At 43.0% G+C, this 22102-nt stretch overlaps 2 protein-coding genes across 4 annotated transcripts in view; both read left to right on the top strand.

Moving 5' to 3' along the window:
• The window catches only part of LOC141224344 (uncharacterized), an 859055-nt gene that overhangs the window by 503935 nt on the left and 333018 nt on the right, over nt 1-22102 (top strand). The window lies entirely within an intron of this gene.
• LOC141224333 (uncharacterized) lies at nt 1368-21910 on the top strand. 3 transcript variants are annotated; one of them, XM_073666913.1, is made up of 7 exons: nt 1368-1458; nt 10950-11095; nt 11225-11404; nt 11487-11610; nt 11693-11790; nt 11977-12067; nt 15158-21910. In XM_073666913.1, exons 2-7 carry the CDS (start codon nt 11018-11020, stop codon nt 16327-16329), a joined length of 1743 nt encoding a protein of 580 aa, XP_073523014.1. In that variant the 5' UTR covers nt 1368-1458; nt 10950-11017; the 3' UTR covers nt 16330-21910. The 3 variants fall into 3 exon arrangements, with proteins under 3 accessions (XP_073523014.1, XP_073523017.1, XP_073523016.1); XM_073666916.1 differs by having other exon boundaries at nt 1394-1458; nt 10976-11095; XM_073666915.1 differs by lacking the exon at nt 1368-1458 and adding an exon at nt 10328-10436.

The raw sequence follows: 22102 nt of genomic DNA, 5'->3' as shown, positions 1-22102 counted from the left end.
TCGTACAAACGCGGCTCCGCTCTGTACACCTCGTACATACGCGGCTCCGCTCCGTACACCTCGTACACACGCGGCTCCACTCTGTACGCCTCGTACACACGGGGCTTCGCTCCGTACACCTCGAACACACGCGGCTCCGCTCCGTACACCTCGTACACACAGGGGTCCGCTCCGTACACCTCGTACACACAGGGCTCCGCTCCGTACACCTCGTACACGCGCGGCTCCGCTCCGTACGCCTCGTACACACGCGGCTCCGCTCCGTACGCCTCGTACACACGGGGCTTCGCTCCGTACACCTCATACACACGCGGCTCCGCTCCGTACGCCTCGTACACACGGGGCTCCGCTCCGTACGCCTCGTACACACGCGGCTCCGCTCCGTACGCCTCGTACACACGCGGCTCCACTCCGTACGCCTCTTACACACGCGGCTCCGCTCGCCTCGTACACACGTGGCTCCGCTCCGTACGCCTCGTACTCACGGGGCTCCGCTCCGTACACCTCGTACACACGCGGATCAGCTCCGTACGCCTCGTACTCACGGGGCTCCGCTCCGTACGCCTCGTACACACGCGGCTCCGCTCGCCTCATACACACGCGGCACCGATCCGTACACCTCGTACACGCGGCTACGCTCCGTACACCTCGTACACGCGCGGCTCCGCTCCGTACACCTCGTACACGCGCGGCTCCGCTCCGTACACCTCGTACACGCGCGGCTCCGCTCCGTACACCTCGTACACGCGCGGCTCCGCTCCGTACACCTCGTACACGCGCGGCTCCGCTCCGTACACCTCGTACACGCGCGGCTCCGCTCCGTACACGCGCGGCTCCGCTCCGTACACCTCGTACACGCGCGGCTCCGCTCCGTACACCTCGTACACGCGCGGCTCCGCTCCGTACACCTCGTACACGCGCGGCTCCGCTCCGTACACCTCGTACACGCGCGGCTCCGCTCCGTACACCTCTTACACGCGCGGCTCCGCTCCGTACACCTCGTACACGCGCGGCTCCGCTCCGTACACCTCGTACACGCGCGGCTCCGCTCCGTACACCTCGTACACGCGCGGCTCCGCTCCGTACACCTCGTACACGCGCGGCTCCGCTCCGTACACCTCGTACACGCGCGGCTCCGCTCCGTACACCTCGTACACACGCGGCTCTGCTCTGTACACCTCGTACACACACGGCTCCGCTCCGTACACCTCGTACACACGCGGCTCTGCTCCGTACACCTCGTACACACGCGGCTCTGCTACATCCCCCCTGTAAACCCCTCCTGACCCCACACATAAACTTCAGCTCATCCAGCACCATGACAACCAGCACAGCAGAGTCCTGCATCCACTGAGGCCCCTGATCATGTGACCCCTGACTCCTCCCCTCCTGTGACCTCATCACAGCTCCTGTGCGCACAGAGCAGCCATATATGTGGTGGCGGCTCTGCAGGTGGAGGTATGTGGAGACCCCCCATTACTGGGCGCAGGGGGCATTAACCCCTTCAGCACGGAGACTCTTTTGGGGTCTTGTGTTGCCCCTTTATAAGAATCATAAGGTTTTTGTTCTGTTTCCTGTAATAGATACATACGACCCAACTATGGAGACAGGAAGGGAGGAAACGTATTGTTCTCATAGTACAGGCCCCACAGTGTAATGCCCCCATTATGCCCCTTATACAGGATGTATGATGCCCCACACAGTGTAATGCCCCCATTATGCCCCTTATGCTGTATGTATGATGCCCCCCACAGTGTAATGCCCCCATTATGTCCCTTATGCAGGATGTATGATGCCCCCACACAGTGTAATGCCCCCATTATGCCCCTTATGCAGGATGTATGATGCCCCACACAGTGTAATGCCCCCATTATGCCCCTTATGCAGGATGTATGATGCCCCCACACAGTGTAATGCCCCCATTATGCCCCTTATGCAGGATGTATGATGCCCCCACACAGTGTAATGCCCCTTATGCAGGATGTATGATGCCCCCCACAGTGTAATGCCCCCATTATGCACCTTATGCAGGATGTATGATGCCCCCACACAGTGTAATTCCCCCATTATGCCCCTTATGCAGGATGTATGATGCCCCCACACAGTGTGATGCCCCATTATGCCCCTTATGCAGGATGTATGATGCCCCCACACAGTGTAATGCTCCCATTATGCCCCTTATGCAGGATGTATGATGCCCCCGCACAGTGTAATTCCCCCATTATGCCCCTTATGCAGGATGTATGATGCCCCCACACAGTGTGATGCCCCATTATGCCCCTTATGCAGGATGTATGATGCCCCCACACAGTGTAATGCCCCAATTATGCCCCTTATGCAGGATGTATGATGCCCCCACACAGTGTAATGCCCCCATTATGACCCTTATGCAGGATGTATGATGCCTCCACACAGTGTAATGCCCCCATTATGCCCCTTATGCAGGATGTATGATGCCCCCACAGTGTAATGCCCCCATTATGCCCCTTATGCAGGATGTATGATGCCCACACAGTGTAATACCCATATTATGCCCCTTATGCAATATGTATGATGCCCCCACACAGTGTAATGCCCCCGTTATGCCCTTATGCAGTATGTATGATGCCCTCACACAGTGTAATGCCCCCATTATGCCCCTTATGCAGGATGTATGATGCCCACACAGTGTAATACCCATATTATGCCCCTTATGCAATATGTATGATCCCCCCACACAGTGTAATGCCCCCATTATGCCCCTTATACAGGATGTATGATGCCCCACACAGTGTAATGCCCCCATTATGCCCCTTATGCTGTATGTATGATGCCCCCCACAGTGTAATGCCCCCATTATGCCCCTTATGCAGGATGTATGATGCCCCCACACAGTGTAATGCCCCCATTATGCAGGATGTATGATGCCCCCCACAGTGTAATGCCCCCATTATGCACCTTATGCAGGATGTATGATGCCCCCACACAGTGTAATTCCCCCATTATGCCCCTTATGCAGGATGTATGATGCCCCCACACAGTGTGATGCCCCATTATGCCCCTTATGCAGGATGTATGATGCCCCCACACAGTGTAATGCTCCCATTATGCCCCTTATGCAGGATGTATGATGCCCCCACACAGTGTAATTCCCCCATTATGCCCCTTATGCAGGATGTATGATGCCCCCACACAGTGTGATGCCCCATTATGCCCCTTATGCAGGATGTATGATGCCCCCACACAGTGTAATGCCCCAATTATGCCCCTTATGCAGGATGTATGATGCCCCCACACAGTGCAATGCCCCCATTATGACCCTTATGCAGGATGTATGATGCCTCCACACAGTGTAATGCCCCCATTATGCCCCTTATGCAGGATGTATGATGCCCCCACAGTGTAATGCCCCCATTATGCCCCTTATGCAGGATGTATGATGCCCCCCCACAGTGTAATGCCCCCATTATGCCCCTTATGCAGGATGTATGATGCCCACACAGTGTAATACCCATATTATGCCCCTTATGCAATATGTATGATGCCCCCACACAGTGTAATGCCCCCGTTATGCCCTTATGCAGTATGTATGATGCCCTCACACAGTGTAATGCCCCCATTATGCCCCTTATGCAGTATGTATGATGCCCCCCCACAGTATAATGCCCCCATTATGCCCCTTATGCAGGATGTATGATGCCCCCCCCACAGTGTAATGCCCCCATTATGCCCCTTATGCAGGATGTATGATGCCCCCCCACAGTGTAATGCCCCCATTATGCCCCTTATGCAGGATGTATGATGCCCCCCACACAGTGTAATGCCCCTTATGCAGGATGTATGATGCCCCCACACAGTGTAATGCCCCCATTATGCCCCTTATGCAGGATGTATGATGCCCCCACACAGTGTAATGCCCCCATTATGCCCCTTATGCAGGATGTATGATGCCCCCACACAGTGTAATGCCCCCATTATGCCCCTTATGCAGCATGTATGATGCCCCCCACACAGTGTAATGCCCCCATTATGCCCCTTATGCAGTATGTATGATGCCCCCCACACAGTGTAATGCCCCTTATGCAGGATGTATGATGCCCCCCACACAGTGTAATGCCCCCATTATGCCCCTTATGCAGGATGTATGATGCCCCCCCCACAGTGTAATGCCCCCATTATGCCCCTTATGCAGTATGTATGATGCCCCCCACAGTGTAATGCCCCCATTATGCCCCTTATGCAGGATGTATGCCTCCATTATGCCCCTTATGCAGGATGTATGATGCCCCCCACACAGTGTAATGCCCCCATTATGCCCCTTATGCAGGATGTATGATGCCCCCCACACAGTGTAATGCCCCCATTATGCCCCTTATGCAGGATGTATGATGCCCCCACACAGTGTAATACCCCCATTATGCCCCTTATGCAGTATGTATGATGCCCCCACACAGTGTAATGCCCCCATTATGTCCCTTATGCAGTATGTATGATGCCCCCACACAGTGTAACACCCCCATTATGCCCCTTATGCAGTATGTATGATGCCCCCACACAGTGTAACACCCCCATTATGCCCCTTATGCAGTATGTATGATGCCCCCACACAGTGTAACACCCCCATTATGCCCCTTATGCAGTATGTATGATGCCCCCACACAGTGTAATGCCCCCATTATGCCCCTTATGCAGGATGTATGATGCCCCCACACAGTGTAATGCCCCCATTATGCCCCTTATGCAGGATGTATGATGCCCCCACACAGTGTAATGCCCCCATTATGCCCCTTATGCTGGATGTATGATGCCCCCACACAGTGTAATACCCCCATTATGCCCCTTATGCAGTATGTATGATGCCCCACACAGTGTAATGCCCCCATTATGCCCCTTATGCAGGATGTATGATGCCCACACACAGTGTAATGCCCCCATTATGCCCCTTATGCAGTATGTATGATGCCCCCACACTGTGTAATGCCCCCATTATGCAGTATGTATGATGCCTCCATTATGCAGTATGTATGATGCCCACACAGTGTAATGCCCCTTATGCAGTATGTATGATGCCCCCATTATGCCCCTTATGCAGTATGTATGATGCCCCTACACAGTGTAATACCCCCATTATGCCCCTTATGCAGTATGTATGATGCCCCCACACAGTGTAATGCCCCCATTATGGCCCTTATGCCGTATGTATGATGCCCCCACACAGTGTAATGTTCCCCCAGTACCACCTGAGGTTTTATAGTTGGAATAATCCCTCTGGAGTTGGTTTTCCCTCTGCCTGCTCCCCTACATGTATACCCTCGAGCATGTATACACTCATGTAGGGGAGCAGGCCTTACTAGATATCGAGGCTTTGTACAGTAATATACCGCATGAGGATGATATCAGAGGAGTAAGACGTTTCTTGAAATTGAGATCAATAGAGTGTAGCAGACATAATGACTTCATGGAGGATCTTCTAAAATTCACTCTTACTCATAACTTCTTTCTTTTTGACAGGAAGTACTTCCACCAGCTCAGGGGTACTGCAGTGGGGAGCCCCTGTACCCCCTCATCTGCTAACCTATTCCTGGGCTGGTGGGAGGAAAATACAATATTCATAGATGATCATAAGTGGTGGCATCTATATACCGGGACATAGTATAGATATATTGATGACATTTTTATCATCTGGTCAGGAACGAGTGAAAAGTTTCTTGAATTTGTCAGGGAACTCAATATCCATAGAGTGGGCCTTAGATTTACAGTACAGACCAAAAGTTTGGACACACTTTGTCATTTAAAGATTTTTCTGTATTTTCATGGCTATGAAAATTGTACATTCACACTGAAGGCATCAAAACTATGAATTAACACATGTGGAATTATATACTTAACAAAAAAGTGTGAAACAACTGAAAATATGTCTTATATTCTAGGTTCTTCAAAGTAGCCACCTTTTGCTTTGATGACTGCTTTGCACACTCTTGGCATTCTCTTGATGAGCTTCAAGTGGTAATCACCGGAAATGGTCTTCCAACAATCTTGAAGGAGTTTCCAGAGATGCTTAGCCCTTGTTGGCCCTTTTGCCTTTGCCACCTCACCCCATACCATCTCGATTGGGTTCAGGTCTGGTGACTGTGAAGGCCAGGTCATCTGGCGTAGCACCTCATCACTCTCCTTCTTGGTCAAATAGCCCTTACACAGCCTGGAAGTGTGTTTGGGGTCATTGTCCTGTTGAAAAATAAACGATGGTCCAACTAAACGCAAACCGGATGGAATAGCGTGACGCTGCAAGATGCTGTGGTAGCGATGCTGGTTCAGTAAGCCTTCAATTTTGAATAAATCCCCAACAGTGTCACCAGCAAAGCACCCCCACACCATCACACCTCCTCCTCCATGCTTCATGGTGGGTACCAGGCATGTAGAGTCCATCCGTTCACCTTTTCTGCGTCGCACAAAGACACTGTGGTTGGAACCAAAGATCTCAAATTTGGACTCATCAGACCAAAGCACAGATTTCCACTGGTCTAACGTCCATTCCTTGTGTTCTTTAGCCCAAACAAGTCTCTTCTGCTTGTTGCCTGTCCTTAGCAGTGGTTTCCTAGCAGCTATTTTACCATGAAGGCCTGCTGCCAAAGTCTCCTCTTAACAGTTGTTGTAGAGATGTATCTGCTGCTAGAACTCTGTGTGGCATTGACCTGGTCTCTAATCTGAGCTGCTGGTGACTCGGATAAACTTCTCCTCAGAAGCAAAGGAGACTCTTGGTCTTCCTTTCCTGGGGCGGTCCTCATGTGAGCCAGTTTCTTTGTAGCGCTTGATGGTTTTTGCAACTGCACTTGGGGACACTTTCAAAGTTTTCCCAATTTTTCACACTGACTGACCTTCATTTCTAAATGTAATGATGGCCACTCGTTTTTCTTTACTTAGCTGCTTTTTTCTTGCCATAATACAAATTCTAACAGTCTATTCAGTAGGACTATCAGCTGTGTATCCACCAGACTTCTGCACAACATAACTGATGGTCCCAACCCCATTTATAAGGCAAGAAATCCCACTTATTACACCTGACAGGGCACACCTGTGAAGTGAAAACCATTTCCGGTGACTACCTCTTGAAGCTCATCAAGAGAATGCCAAGAGTGTGCAAAGCAGCCATCAAAGCAAAAGGTGGCTACTTTGAAGAACCTAGAATATAAACATATTTTCAGTTGTTTCACACTTTTTTGTTAAGTATATAATTCCACATGTGTTAATTCATAGTTTTGATGCCTTCAGTGTCAATGTACAATTTTCATAGTCATGAAAATACAGAAAAATCTTTAAATGAGAAGGTGTGTCCAAACTTTTGGTCTGTACTGTGTGTGTATATATATATATATATATATATATATATATATATATATATATATATATATATATATATATATATATATTTTATACACACACTTCATCTTATAAACGGTACTCACAAATCAACTGGGAGCTGAGCTTACCCGTATAGTCCCCACAGGGGATGTTTGACCTACTTATAATGATTTGCTGGACTGTTGTAGCTTGTAACAGAAGTTAAGTATCGACACGTGTAACCGGTTCTTGAGTCTGCATAATACAAAAGAAGCATCCATGAAGTGTTGTGCCTGCTAACTGATGTATATCAAGTTCTTGTAAAGTTTATTTTTGGACTTTGGTCTCCCTCATTCATCTCCATACCATCTGGTCCGGGTTATATATATATGGTTATATTTATGTTTTATATTGGGATCTGTGATTTCAGTCTACTCCACTGTGTATAGGATGTCTGTAGGATAATAGAGTATAGTAAAGTTGTTATGGACTTGACTCAACCAATATTGTGCAGTGAGTCTGTTGTTCCTATAGTTTCGGATGTTTCTTGTTGCTAAAACTGATTTTTTTTTTTCATGTTAAACTTTTTTTAAAACTTTTATGAAACAGCTCTCCTTAGTGCGATCATACAACATACAAGCCTCTGATGGCTCCGGTGATGCACTGTACAGTCATGGCCAAAAGTATTAAGAATGAGACAAATAGTAATTTTTCCAAAGTTTACTGCTTCATTTTTTGTAATGGCAATTTGCATATACTCCTGAATGTCAAAGAGTGATCAGCTTAACAGCAATTACTGTACTTGCAAAGTCAATATTTGCCCAGAAAATGAACTTTAACCCCCAAAACACATTTAAACATCATTGCAGTCCTGCCTTAAAAGGAGCAGCTAACATCGTTTTAGTAATTGATCCATTAACACAGGTGTGGGTGTTGATGAGGACAGGGCTGGCGATCAATCAGTCATGATTAAGTAAGAATGACATCACTGGACACTTTAAAAGGAGGCTGGTTCTTGGTATCATTGTTTCTCTTCAGTTAACCATGGTTATCTCTAAAGAAACACGTGCAGCCATCATTGCACTGCACAAAAATGGCCTAACAGGGAAGAGTATCGCAGCTACAAAGTTTGCACCTCAGTCAACAATCTATCGCATCATCAAGAACTTCAAGGAGAGAGCTTCCATTGTTGTCAAAAAGGCTCCAGGGCACCCAAGAAAGACCAGCAAGCGCCAGGACCTTTATCTTAAAACTGTTTCAGCTGCGGGATCGGACTACCAGCAGTGCCGAGCTTGCTCGGGAATGGCAGCAGGCTGGTGTGAGTGCTTCTGCACACACTGTGAGGCGGAGACTCTTTGAGCAAGGGCTGGTTTCAAGGAGGGCAGCAAAGAAGCCACTTCTCTCCAGAAAAAACATCAGGGACCGACTGATATTCTGCAAAAGGTACAGGGAGTGGACTGCTGAGGACTGGGGCAAAGTCATTTTCTCTGATGAATCCCCTTTTCGATTGTTTGTAACATCTGGAAAACAGCTTATTCGGAGAAGAAGAGGTGAGCGCTACCACCAGTCTTGTCTCATGCCAACTGTAAAGCATCCTGAAACCATTCATGTGTGGGGTTGCTTCTCAGCCAAGGGAATCGGCTCACTCACAGTCTTGCCTAAAAACACAGCCATGAATAAAGAATGGTACCAGAATGTCCTCCAAGAGCAACTTCTCCCAACCGTCCAAGAGCAGTTTGGCGCCCAACAATGCCTTTTCCAGCATGATGGAGCACCTTGCCATAAAGCAAAGGTGATAACTAAATGGCTCATGGAACAAAACATAGAGATTTTGGGTCCATGGCCTGGAAACTCCCCAGATCTTAATCCCATTGAGAACTTGTGGTCAATCATCAAGAGATGGGTGGACAAACAAAAACCAACAAATTCTGGCAAAATGCAAGCATTGATTATGCAAGAATGGACTGCTATCAATCAGGATTTGGTCCAAAAGTTGATTGAGAGCATGCCAGGGAGAATTACAGAGGTCTTGAAGAAGAAGGGGCAACACTGCAAATTGACTTGCTGCATTAACTCATTCTAACTGTCAATATAACCTATTGGTACTCATAATATGATTGCAATTATATTTCTGTATGTGATAAAAACATCAGACAAACACTAATAAAAACCAGAGGCCAGCAGATCATGTGAAAATATAATTTTGGTGTCATTCTCAAAACTTTTGGCCATGACTGTACTACTGTAGTGCCGTGTATTATCACTGCCTGTCAGTGTAATACTAACGGCCCCATACACATGAGATAAGTGTTGGCTGAACGGTCATTTGGCAGACGGTTATCTCTCCCGACTCCCCCAATCACACAAATATTCCAGTTTTCCTGTGATCTGTATGAGAGTCACCTCCAGACTTCTCTAGCGGAGGATTATCTACAGAAAGAACAAACGGATTATCCACTTAAATTCAGGATACCAGATCCTTCTCTGCCCAGACATCATTTGTCAGGAGGTCCCCAAATACATTATATTGTTGACTAAACCCCCCGAAATCAGTGCTATCATGCACATTTAGTCTAATGTGTATGGGGGCGTTAAAAGTTTATTGGACTTTGCCTCTGGCAGGGCCTAATAGACTTTTGTACATTGCAGGTCCAGAGAACATTATTAGACATTTATGCATCGTTGTAACGGGCAGGCCCCATATTATCAAGACCTTGGGGGAGGAGGAACATTCAGCAAAACTCTACTAAAGCTTCTTAAATGCCATGTTTGCTTTTGACAGCAGCAAGTGGGTAAACTGCCAGGGTTTTTGTTGCAGCCGCACCTGTGCCATCCCCGCAGTGTACATCTATGTTCTGATGCCCAAAAGAGGTTTTTTGTTTTCCTTAAATGTTTAATGTATTAAAAAATAAGAAAATGTCTTTTTTCATGTTTTTTTCTTTTTACAAGAATTGTTGGTACCAATTTTCTTTTGAAACATTTTAATATCTGCTTTTTTTCTGGTGTTTTTCTTGCAATATAGGAAAGCCTAAGGCCAGAAATAAACTCCATAAAACACTGTACATGGAGGCTTTGGTATCAAATAATTTCTGTCCGAGATGTTTGTGAAAACAAAAAAGGTTTTCTAAAAGCCTCAAACTTCTATGTGTGAATGAGACATAAGATCTAACGAGATAGAAGATTACAGACCAGGAAAGACGGGAGACATTCATATAGACGTCCGGTGGATATGTAGTCAGTGACGGACTCTGGCCAAATATGTTTCTAGAGACTGTAGTAGAAGATGAAGATGTCGTCCTCCTCATGAATTAGTTATTTCTCATGTCACGTGTAATGAATATCTCCTGCACTATTGATAATACCGATTCCAGTGTCTGTAAATGAGATGAGAATTAGCGATAAGGAAGATGAGTCTATGAGAAACGTGTTCAGCTGCAGACTCCGAGGAAGAAACTGCTTGTTGTCTGTGGCCTAAGATATATAGGTTTTATTACTACTGTAGATGTAAAGAAGAAAACTAAATACTGTAAAATAATAAATAATCCTAATATGCTTCCCTTATTATCTCCAGTAATTGTATTATTACACAGGATATTTATGATGGTACATCGGCTCATCTTCTTCTCATTCAGGTCTCTACAATTTCGGATCCTCTCAGATCTTTTATAGAAGAGAATTTTCCTGATTTTACCCATCAAGGATGGATATGGACAGACACAAGATGGCGGAGAGGATATTACACCTCACCCTAGAGATCCTCTTCCGGCTTACTGGAGAGGTGAGAGATTCTGATGACGTCACATTACATCATTCTTATCTATGGGAATAACAGATGGACAGAACTGGAGAGGTGAGGACTCTGGAAATGTCTGGAGGGAGATTTATTAATGTGTCTGTCCATAACCAGGATTACACAGTAGTGAAGAAGACCTCTAGTGAGCGCCGTCAGGACCCTATGTCTGAGGAATGGAGAAGACCTCTGAGCCCAATCACGGGGCCTCCACCTCACCCCTTCATACATGAGGACATCAATGACCAGAAGATCCTAGAACTCACCTACAAGATGCTTGATCTGCTGACTGGAGAGGTGACACTGCTGGGAATGCTGGGACATTATACAGTAACGCTATGAAGGGATCGGGGGATGATGATATCATTGTATGTGTCAGGTTCCTATAAGGTGTCAAGATGTTGCCATCTATTTCTCCATGGAGGAGTGGGAGTATTTAGAAGGACACAAAGATCTGTACAAGGACATCATGATGGAGGTTCCCCAGCCCCTTACATCACCAGGTAATAGACAGGACTAAATACACACGACCTATAATTATCTGTATGTAAAGAATGAATTCAGCCCCTTATGTGTTTCCTCCAGATCTATCCAGTAAGAGGACAACACCAGAGAGATGTCCCCGTCCTCTTCTTCCACAGGACTGTAAGCAAGAAGATCCCAATGTTCCTCAGGATCATCAGGTAGATGGAGAGAAGGTGTCATGAGATCTCCCCTATGATGTGAAGGTCTTGTGTTCAGTCTTGTTTTATCCACCAGTATTATATGTTTTATACTTGTGTAATGAGGACGGTGGAGATGGCAGGATTAGAGCTGATCATAGATGTGACTTCTCCATCTGTCTGTGACTTTTACAATGTTTGTTTCAGGGTGAAGATCTGACCCATATTAATACTACAGAGACATATGTGAGGGGTGATGAGCGTTGTAAAGAGGAGATTCCTACATATGACTACCCAGGTGAGTAGTAGCCACTAAATGCAGAAAGGTCATATAGTCTTCTCCGTCACCGGCTGTGGCTGCTTTATCAGTGGTGTAGTCCGGCCGTATCACAATCCTGTGATCAGCATTTTGCCGCTAGAGCATAACATTCGCCACCATCTGAAAATGTTCAAATTACTTTGTGAATTGGGAAAGCCCTTTTCTATAGAACTTACAACCTGGAGGATCCACCTATCCCCTGGGATTAGGAGACGCTGACCGTTACCTGTCCAGATCTGTAAAATACAAAGCCAAATGACAGCGTACGTAGAATGTGCTGACAAGTGAGAAAATCACTTAAAGAAAAATATGATGGGTCTGTAAGAGAAAGCGGAGGGTAATGATGCAATAACAGCAGAGTTTCCTTTTATCTAAACTTTAAAATTTATTTTAAATCTAACTTCAAACATAATTGTGATAAACTATACAAAAAACATTACACCTGGGCCATGATATATCTCTAAGCTGTGCGTGGCTGATGGCTGTAATATACATTTATTCCCGCCTGCAGGTGATGTGTTGGCTCGAGCCCTGGTTTCATGGATTCACTCCACATCATAAATTCCATTATGTTTTCGATCCTAAGGAATTCAGATTACTGCACAATCTCTCCTGAAATGGGGGCACTAATATTTTCTCTAAACTCCAGTTTATTGTTGGAGGTCTCTCCCCAAATATACATTGTTGTTGGGGATCTAACATAGAATAAAAAAATTTCTTTTTTTTACAGGTTGTGGTGAGATCGGCCTGCCTCACTTATGTGAGACTCATTACACCCTGGTAGTCTTTGAAAAACGTTCTCCATTGCTTTTTCCAAATGTCCGAGATGTAAATTTAAGACACCTCAACTCTGCAGTATTATAATAAGTTCTCTTTGAATGTCTTATATTTCTTCTTGAAACTCATCGGATAGAAAATATTGGTCCTTACGGTAGTTTAGATTGCCAAGACCCACCGAGCCCCATACTCTAATTACCACAGAGAGGTTTCACCACTAGTTACTCACTACTTACTGATGAAGACTGTTGAGTTTGATCGTTTCAGTAGATGTTATTGTCTATAGTCACAGTTTTTGACTATAGTAGTTAGTGTCCAAAATACTCTGATTTAACCCCTTCCCGCAGCCAGTTTTGCATTTTAATCCGGTCCCATTTTTCTAATCTAACGTGTCACTTTATGTGGTGATAACTTTGAGATTCTTCACAAAGGATAATAGGAAACAAATGGAGCTTACAAATTATATTCCAACTTCTCTTGAATCCGACAATACCCTATATACAGCTGTACACTACTGTCTGGGCACATGGCAGGTTAAGAAGAGAAGAAGTGACATTTAGCTATTTGAATGCAGATCTTGCTGGGATAGTTTTCGGACACAATGTATTGGGGGCAGTGTTCTTGATCACATGGCAGCTCAAAAGATGGCCACCACAAACAGGCTTGGCGCTATCTACTTCATTTTCCAGATCCCAGGGATTGCTTGGCTCATCACTTATTTAACCCCTCTGTATGGATCTGGACTTACACAGAGACCCCCTAGGCTTGGGCCACGGTGTTACCTGCTGTTCTGTGGTGTGAGATGGCAGGAAGAATAGTCCGTTAGCCGGGTCAGAACCATGAGGGCAGAGAAAATACAGAATCAGAAGACACGAGAGTAGTCAGTAAACGGGCCGGGATCACAAGAGGAAACAAACACACAAGCCGGGAGCTGAGCACAGAGAACTGAACCAGAGGAGAACAAGGCTGTATCTGGCAGCTTCCAGCAATATGCTTCCAGCTTTAGTAGGGTCCGGTGCTTTCCAGTTGGCTGAAGCAGGGAGCAGATTACTCCAGCTGGACAGCACACACACCCATACTGCCAGACTGGATGGTACTACAGGTCCCAGGCACCCTAATCTTAGTGGCTGCGAAGAGCCTGCGCCGCCCAGAGCTTCTGGTTCTGACGTCTCCTCCATCACCAGCGCGGCCTGCAGGATGAGTGTGCGGTAAAAATTTCTCTACTGGTGACAGAAGCAGACGTTGGGGGAGCAGATCCCAGAGGAGATGGGACCCACCATTTGCAGAAGCCCTAATATGACAAAATATCAGAAAACCCGGGTAGTAAAAATCCCCATAAAGTGAATTCATTTTGGAAATTATAACCCTCAGTGAATTAATCTATAAAAGTTTTGATTATTTTGACTCCACAGTCACTTTCTGAAAATTAGCACTCAGTGGATGTTGGAGAGTAAAAATTGCACATTGGCCATTTTTTACCAAACACATAGTGCCCAGATTGTGCTCCAGGACACACACACCGTAAATTAAGTGAGTTCTTCTCACTATAGTAATGCCAAATACATGGATGCTAAATGTTGTTTGGGCACAGAAGCGAGGGGGGATTTGACTTCGAAAGAGCGGATTTTGCTGGATTGGTTTATGGAAGCCATGTTGATTCTAAAGAGCCTTTGAGAATCTAATAATGTGGAAACCTCTGTTTGACTTGAGTGGGGACTTGTTTTTTGTGAGATGAGTAGAAGTTTTTATTGGTATCATTTTTGCCTACGTAACATTGTTTGATGGCTTTTTATTCCATATTTTGGAGGCTGAAAGAACAAACAGTTGGACACCACGCTCTACTGGTTCATCCTATGAGGTTTTCTATTAGACTGTGAACTGTCATTCTGTCAATAACTTCCCATTTCTACTGACATTTTAAGTACAATTATCACAAGAATCCCATAGAAAAATAAATAAAGATTGCATACCACTTCTAAATCAATCTAAACAAACACATCCCTGGGCTACATGCTAGTCCGGGAAAATGAAGAGATATATGCTCAAGTTTAAAAATCTATTTTATTAGACACAAATCTAAAAAATATAGGAATATTTAAAATCCTCTATTTTTTAGATTTGTGTCTAATAAAATTGATTTTTAAGCTTCAGCATATATCTCTTCATTTCCCTGGATTAGCATGTAGCCCAGGGATGTGTTTGTTTAGACATTTTAAGTAGAAATGTTAAAAAAAAAAAAATTTCAAGGATATTTTATTCAAAATTAATAATTTGTTTTTTTTTTCTTGGCAGATGACTGTACCAGAAGATCAGGTGGTCCGAAGATTTTTAAATTGGATGATCTTGAGATCCCACAGGATACATATGAAGTGAATGCCATTACTCCAGATATACCATCATTCCTTCAACGCAATGATCTATCATCTGATCCTATGAAACAGGTCCGGTCTTCTGATTCATTACCGACTACTAAGGAAAATCAAAATAAAATAAGCATTGTAATACAAACTGCTCCTAATGCAAAGAAATCATTTTCACATTCAGAAAATGGAAACCGTTTTACCCTCAAAAAGCATATTCTTAAACATCAAAAAATACACACAATGGATAATAGATTTTTTTATTCCAAATGTGGAAAATGTTTTAACCAGAAATCAGTTTTTGTTAATCGGCAGAGAATCCACGCAGTGGAGAATTCATTTTCATGTACAGAATGTGGGAAATGTTGTAACCAGAAATCAGATCTTGTTCGTCACCAGAGAACTCACACAGGGGAGAAGCCTTTTTCATGTTCAGAATGTGGGAAATGTTTTAACCAGAAAGTGCATCTTGATAGACACCAGATAACTCACACAGGAGAGAAGCCCTTTTCCTGTTCAGAATGTGGGAAATGTTTTAACCAGAAATCAGATCTTGTTAGTCACCAAAGAACTCACACAGGAGAGAAGCCTTTTTCATGCTCAGAATGTGGGAAATGTTTTAATCGTAAAATGATTCTTGATTGCCACAAGAGAACCCACACAGGGGAGAAGCCTTTTTCTTGTTCAGAATGTGGGAAATGTTTTAACCAAAAATCAGTTTTGATTAGGCACCAGAGAACCCACACAGGGGAGAAGCCTTTTTCATGTCCAGAATGTGGGAAATGTTTTAACCTTAAATCAGCTTTGGTTAAACACCAGAGAAGTCACACAGGGGAGAAGCCTTTTTTATGTTCAGAATGTGGGAAATGTTTTAACGATAAATCAGCTTTGGTTAAGCACCAGAGAACTCACACAGGGGAGAAGCCTTTTTCCTGTTCAGAATGTGGGAAATGTTTTAACCAGAAATCAGATCTTGTTAATCACCATAGAACTCACACAGGTGAGAAGCCTTTTTCATGTTCAGAATGTGGGAAATGTTTTAATCGTAAAATGATTCTTGATAGTCACAAGAGAACCCACACAGTGGAGAACCTTTTTTCGTGATCTTTTTTTTTTTAATCCAATACACTTTTGAGATTTTTTTCACTAGTCTTTTTTTGGATAAAACAAGAAATCAGTTTATACAATAATGAAATAAAATAACATACCATAGGGATGACCTACATGCATCTCTCCTGTATATCCTTTCAGCTTGCCCATTACCGTCTGATAACTTGCAGATACTATATCTTACAATTAACATTCCACATTCTTGAAATCTCTTATATAACCATAATATTGTAATAAACATTATAATCCCATATACATATAGGTGTGCTATATTACCCATACCACATGTTAAGGAATTCCAATACACATTTCAATGAAACATTAGACCTCACCAATACCCCCCTCCCCCATAAGTCATTGTCTCTCCAACAATAACCCCCTTGATGGCATTCCAGGTGTATCCAACCATAAGCCCCATATTTTCTCAAATGTATTCATTCAGTTTTGTTTTTAATATACCCCTTTTTCTAATCTGATAATATTATTTATCCTATTTTTGAGTTCACTCATTTCTGGAGGTGAGGGGTTAATCCATTTGGATGCAATATGTTTCCTAGCTTGAAATAAAATATGTGAAATCCCTATTGAAATTGGGTCAAATTCCATATCATCCTCTAATATGCCTTATAGGCATTTTTTGGGTCTGGTTGAATATCTATTTTATACACCCTCTTTATAATAGACAGAACTCCTTCCCAGTATTTACCTAACTCCCGGCATTCCCATAGCGTATGTAATAGGCCCGTAGCATCCATTTTACATCTTGGACATTCAGCGTCAGTCCGGTATCCTATGTTACATAGGAATCTAGGCGTCTTATATTTCCTATGTATTAATATGATCTGGGAGAATCTCTGACCCTCATGTAAAGATAATTGGTGTACCAGTTCTAATACCGCTCTCCATTGATCCTCAGAAATTGGACCTATATCTCCATCCATTTTTATCTAGCTGGAGAAGGAAATATTTTTAAATAATTATCAAGAAGGACTCAGTAAATATCAGAAATACAACCCTTAGGATTTCCCTTCTCTAATACCAACTTAACAAAAGTATTATTTTCTACCCAAAAGGGCGTCCATCTTGATTGTGCATTAAATGAATGCCGAAACTGTAGATATTTATACAATTGTTTATTTGTCACCCAAATTCCCCCTTTAATTGATCAAAGCACTTAAGTATCCCTTCAGACAATATGTTTTATATCGTATATATTCCTTTATCCACCCAACTCCGGAATCCCTCTAATTTATAGACCTCTGCATATTTATTATTAAACCATATAGGTGTAGATTCATTGCAGTCTCCTATTTCCATTATATCTTTACCCCTATCCCAGACCTTGTAGAGTAGAGCAAGTGTAGGGTATATTGATTTCTTGTGTGCGAGGTCATTCAGTTCCACTATATGAATAGGAATATTCCACGGTGTCCTGAGGTAATTAACCCCTTAATACTATTTGTGTTTGCAGCGCTTTGCCACCCACCCAAATGTTGCAATATAATATATTAGTGCATTAGGAATCGCCAATCCACCAGATTCCTTGTCACTTTGTAGATAATCACATTTTATCCTAGACGATTTCTTTTTCCATATAAGAGAATGAAACTTGCTATGAATTTTCTGAAAATGGGAATTATGGATCCAAATAGGGGCATTATGCAGAATGTACCAATATAATTTTTAATAAGTTCCCTCTTCCTACAGCTGATATTGGTAATCTCCACCACGCATCGATTTTCTTTTTAAACTTTTCAGAAGAAGATATAGATTCAGTGCAATGTAATCCGGAGATCTTATCGTTATACTTATACTCGGTATTAGAATTTCTCAACCGTTTGTATTCGTCTAGGTTCTAATATGCTCGAATTAGGGATATCATCAAATGGTAGAATAACCGACTTATCCCAATTAATGGACAGTCCTGACCTTTCACCAAACTCTCCAATAATGTTCAGAATAGGATCAATAGACTTCTGGATATCACCTACAGTAGAAATCAGAACTTTACATACTCTATATAAAAAGACACATATGATGTTTTTCTCAATATCTGACATGAAATCAGAATAAACCTTTCCCGTTTTAGGTCAATTAGGATCACCATAATTTATAATATTTGCCAAACGCCAGAAAGTGAGAGCGAGAATGTTTTAAGGAATTTTTATAACTTACTGCAAAGTCAAAAGTTTCCATACATTTCATTAGTATTTGGTACCATTGCTCTTAAACTGAATGACTTAGGTCAAAAGTTTGGGATATCCTTCCACAAGCTACTCACAATAGTTGGTTGGAATTTGGGCCCATTCCTACTGACAAAACTGCTGTAACTGATCCAGGTTTATAGGTCACCTTTGCTCGCACCTGCTTTTTCAGCTTTGCTCATAAATCTTCAATAGGATTGAGATCAGGGCTTTGTGACGGCCACTCCAAAACATTGACTTTGCTATCCTTAAGCCACTTTGTTATCATTTTGGCAGTATGCTTTCGGTCATTGTCCATTTGGAAGACCCATTTCCGCCCAAGCTTTAACTTCCTGACTGATGTCTTCAGATCCTGCTTCAGTATTGCCACATAATCTTCTTTTCTCATGATGCCATCTATTTTGTGAAGTGCACCAGTCCCTCCTGCAGCAAAACAAACCCACAACATGATGCTGACACCCCGTGTTTCACAGTTGGGATGGTGTTCTTAGGCTTCCAAGCTTCTTCCTTTTTCTTCCAAACGCAACAATGGTCATTATGCCCAAAAAGTTCAATTTTAGTTTCATCAGACCACAGGACATATATCCAAAAATTAAGGTCTGTATTCCTGTGTGCACTTGCAAATGTTAATCTTCCTTTTTTATGTTTCTTTTGGAGTAATGGCTTCTTCCTGGCAGAGTGGCCTTTCAGCCCATGTTGATACAGTACTCGTTTCATGGTGGATATTGACACAATCTTACCAGCTTCCGCCATCATCCGCTGCTCTTATACGTGTGTGACACATGAAGGGATTGCCTAACAAACAGGCAATCCCTGCATATATCACAGCTGTGTTACAGCTGCGACACATGCAGACGCAGTTGCTTCAACTGAAATGCCGAGCACGCCGAAACTACTCTGCGAGTACCCGAGCGTGCTCATTTAAAGGGTTAAACAAGCATGCTCGCTCATCACTAATGTCAGATATTGAGAAAAGTATGCATATGTGTCTTTTTATATAGTGTATACTTCTGGTTTCAACTGTGTATATATATATATATATATATATATATCAGTAAATCGTCAGCATAGAGTGAAAATCATTCATCTAAGATACCATATTTAAAGCCTACAATATCCGGACTAGCACTCAACATATAGGCCAAAGGTTCAATGGCCATCGCGAGAAGAAGGGGAGACGGGGCATCCGTGCCATGTGCCCCTCCCCAACGTGATTGAAGCAGATAAGAGACCGTTAGTTCTTATTTTAGTCTGAGGTCCCAAGTACAAAACCTGTATGTATGATAGGAATTTGGAACCCACCCCAAACCTTTTCAGAACCTCCTACAGGTATATCCATTCTACGCCATCAAATGCTTTAGCCGCTTTGAGAGAAAGAAAGAATAGCTTTATGTCTTATTATTACATCTGGTTTCTGAATATTCAAAAAAAGCCTTCGTAAATTCATTGCTGTGGACCAGTTTGGCATAAAGCCTGATTGATCCTGATGAATAATCTCTGTAATAATGTGAAATAATCTATTTGCCAGGGCCTTTGCAATAATTTTAGTGTCTACCAATAGAACAAAAATGGGACGATATGACAGCATAGATTTTGGTATGTGACCCGATTCTAATGCTTCATTAAAAGTATCTAATAGTTTAGGGATTAGGAGAACCTTATATTTTTTTAAAAAATTCACATGACAGTCCATCAGAGCCAGTGCCTTTTCATTGGCAATGGACTGTAATGCATCCTCAAGTTCATACAGTGGGTTTTCTAGGAAGGAGCTACTTTCCTCTTTAAACTTAGGTAATTTTATATCCTCAAGAAACAATCCAAGTTCATCCTCATTTCCTCTAAATCTTGATTCATAAATATTAGAATAGTAAGTATGAAAGGCATTTAGCACATTGTTTCCTGATGTGGCGTCTCCATTTTCCGTGACATAAGATGGATCCTCCTGTGATTTATCTACGGTAGAGAGAAGATGCCCACACTTTCCCCCTGTTCATAATATTTTTGGTTTGTAAAGAACTGCTTGTTTTCCGCCTTAGAGATAAGATGATCATGAAATAATCTCTGAGCTGCCTCTTACTCCCGGCCATTACCAGCTGACGGGTTTAGGGTGTATTGCACCTCAGCCTGTTGCACCCCATTTTGGAGATCTTGTGTGAATTCTTTAATTTTAGCTTTGTATATAATAATATCTCTTATAAGTGTTCCTCTAACATAGGCCTTCATGGCCTCCCATAGTTTTATTATTATTTTTTTTTTAACATTTTATTGGTTTTATTGTAAAGATAATACAAAACACATCCAAACATAAACACAAGAAAAAATCAATCCAAATGGGTCTTGCTGTTGATTCTTGAGCTTTCAGCCATACCTTGTGACATAGACCAATCCTTCCTTTCTAATTTGTTCTTATTCTCATCCTCCTTCCTTTCCCTGATCTACATGCTATTGATTATTAATCTATGTCTAACCATTTCACACCTTTATGCAAGTTGGTTTCTCATTATGTGTTCTAATATCTATTACTTTTCCCAATAGATTCTTATGTATCAAACAATATTTGCAGAATAAGAATACAAAAAGACTTAGGTATACTAATAGATCATAGACTGAACATGAGTCAACAGTGTGATGCAGCTGCAAAAAAGGCAAATATAATTCTGGGATGTATTAACAGAAGCATACAGTCTAGATCACGTGAAGTCATTATCGCACTTTACTCCTCTTTGGTCAGACCTCATCTGGAATACTGTGTCCAGTTTTGGGCACCACATTTTAAAAAAGACATTGACAAACTGGAGCAAGTTCAGAGTAGAGCGACCAGAATGGTGACCGATCTGCAAAGCATGTCCTATGAGGAACAGTTACAGGATTAGGGAATGTTTAGCTTGCAAAAAAGTAGACTGAGAGGAGACTTAATAGCTGTCTACAAATACCTCAAGGGCTGTCACATTGTAGAAGGATCATCTTTATTCTCATTTGCACAAGGAAAGACTAGAAGCAATGGGAGGAAACTGAATGGGAGGAGACAGATTAGATATTAGAAAAAACTTTTTGACAGTGAGGGTGATAAATGAGGGGAACAGGCTGCCACGAGAGGTGGTGAGTTCCCCTTCAATGGACGTCTTCAAACAGAGGCTGGACAGACATCTGTCTGAGATGATCTAGTGAATCCTGCTTTGAGCAGGGGGTTGGACCAGATGACTCTACCATTCTATGATTCTATGAATCATTTGTTGGATCTTGTAGGAGTTTTCCTGGGGACCCTCTCAATCTCTCAGTGTGATACCAAACAGAGTTAACAAACGACGTTACAATATGTGATTTCTCCTTGATTACAGTGTTTTCCAATAAAAGTTTTCCATTTAACCAAGTATTTGCTCATGAGTTTCTTATTTTTTTCTGCTTTTATTCTTTCTAAATATAATAGATTTTTTAATTGTAAGGTGAAATCCTGTAAAGTCGGGATTGAAGGTTCCAACCAGCAGCCTAGTAACATACGCTTTGCCAATAGAACCAAAACATAGAATAATGGAGGGATCTTAAACGAGGGACTTCCTTCTTTC

The sequence above is a fragment of the Phyllobates terribilis genome, unplaced genomic scaffold, assembly GCF_046119375.1.
Source record: "Phyllobates terribilis strain yellow unplaced genomic scaffold, ASM4611937v1 Scaffold_391__1_contigs__length_1789467, whole genome shotgun sequence".
NCBI classification, from domain to species: Eukaryota; Metazoa; Chordata; class Amphibia; order Anura; family Dendrobatidae; genus Phyllobates; species Phyllobates terribilis.
This window is presented reverse-complemented; position numbering and strand designations above follow the sequence as displayed.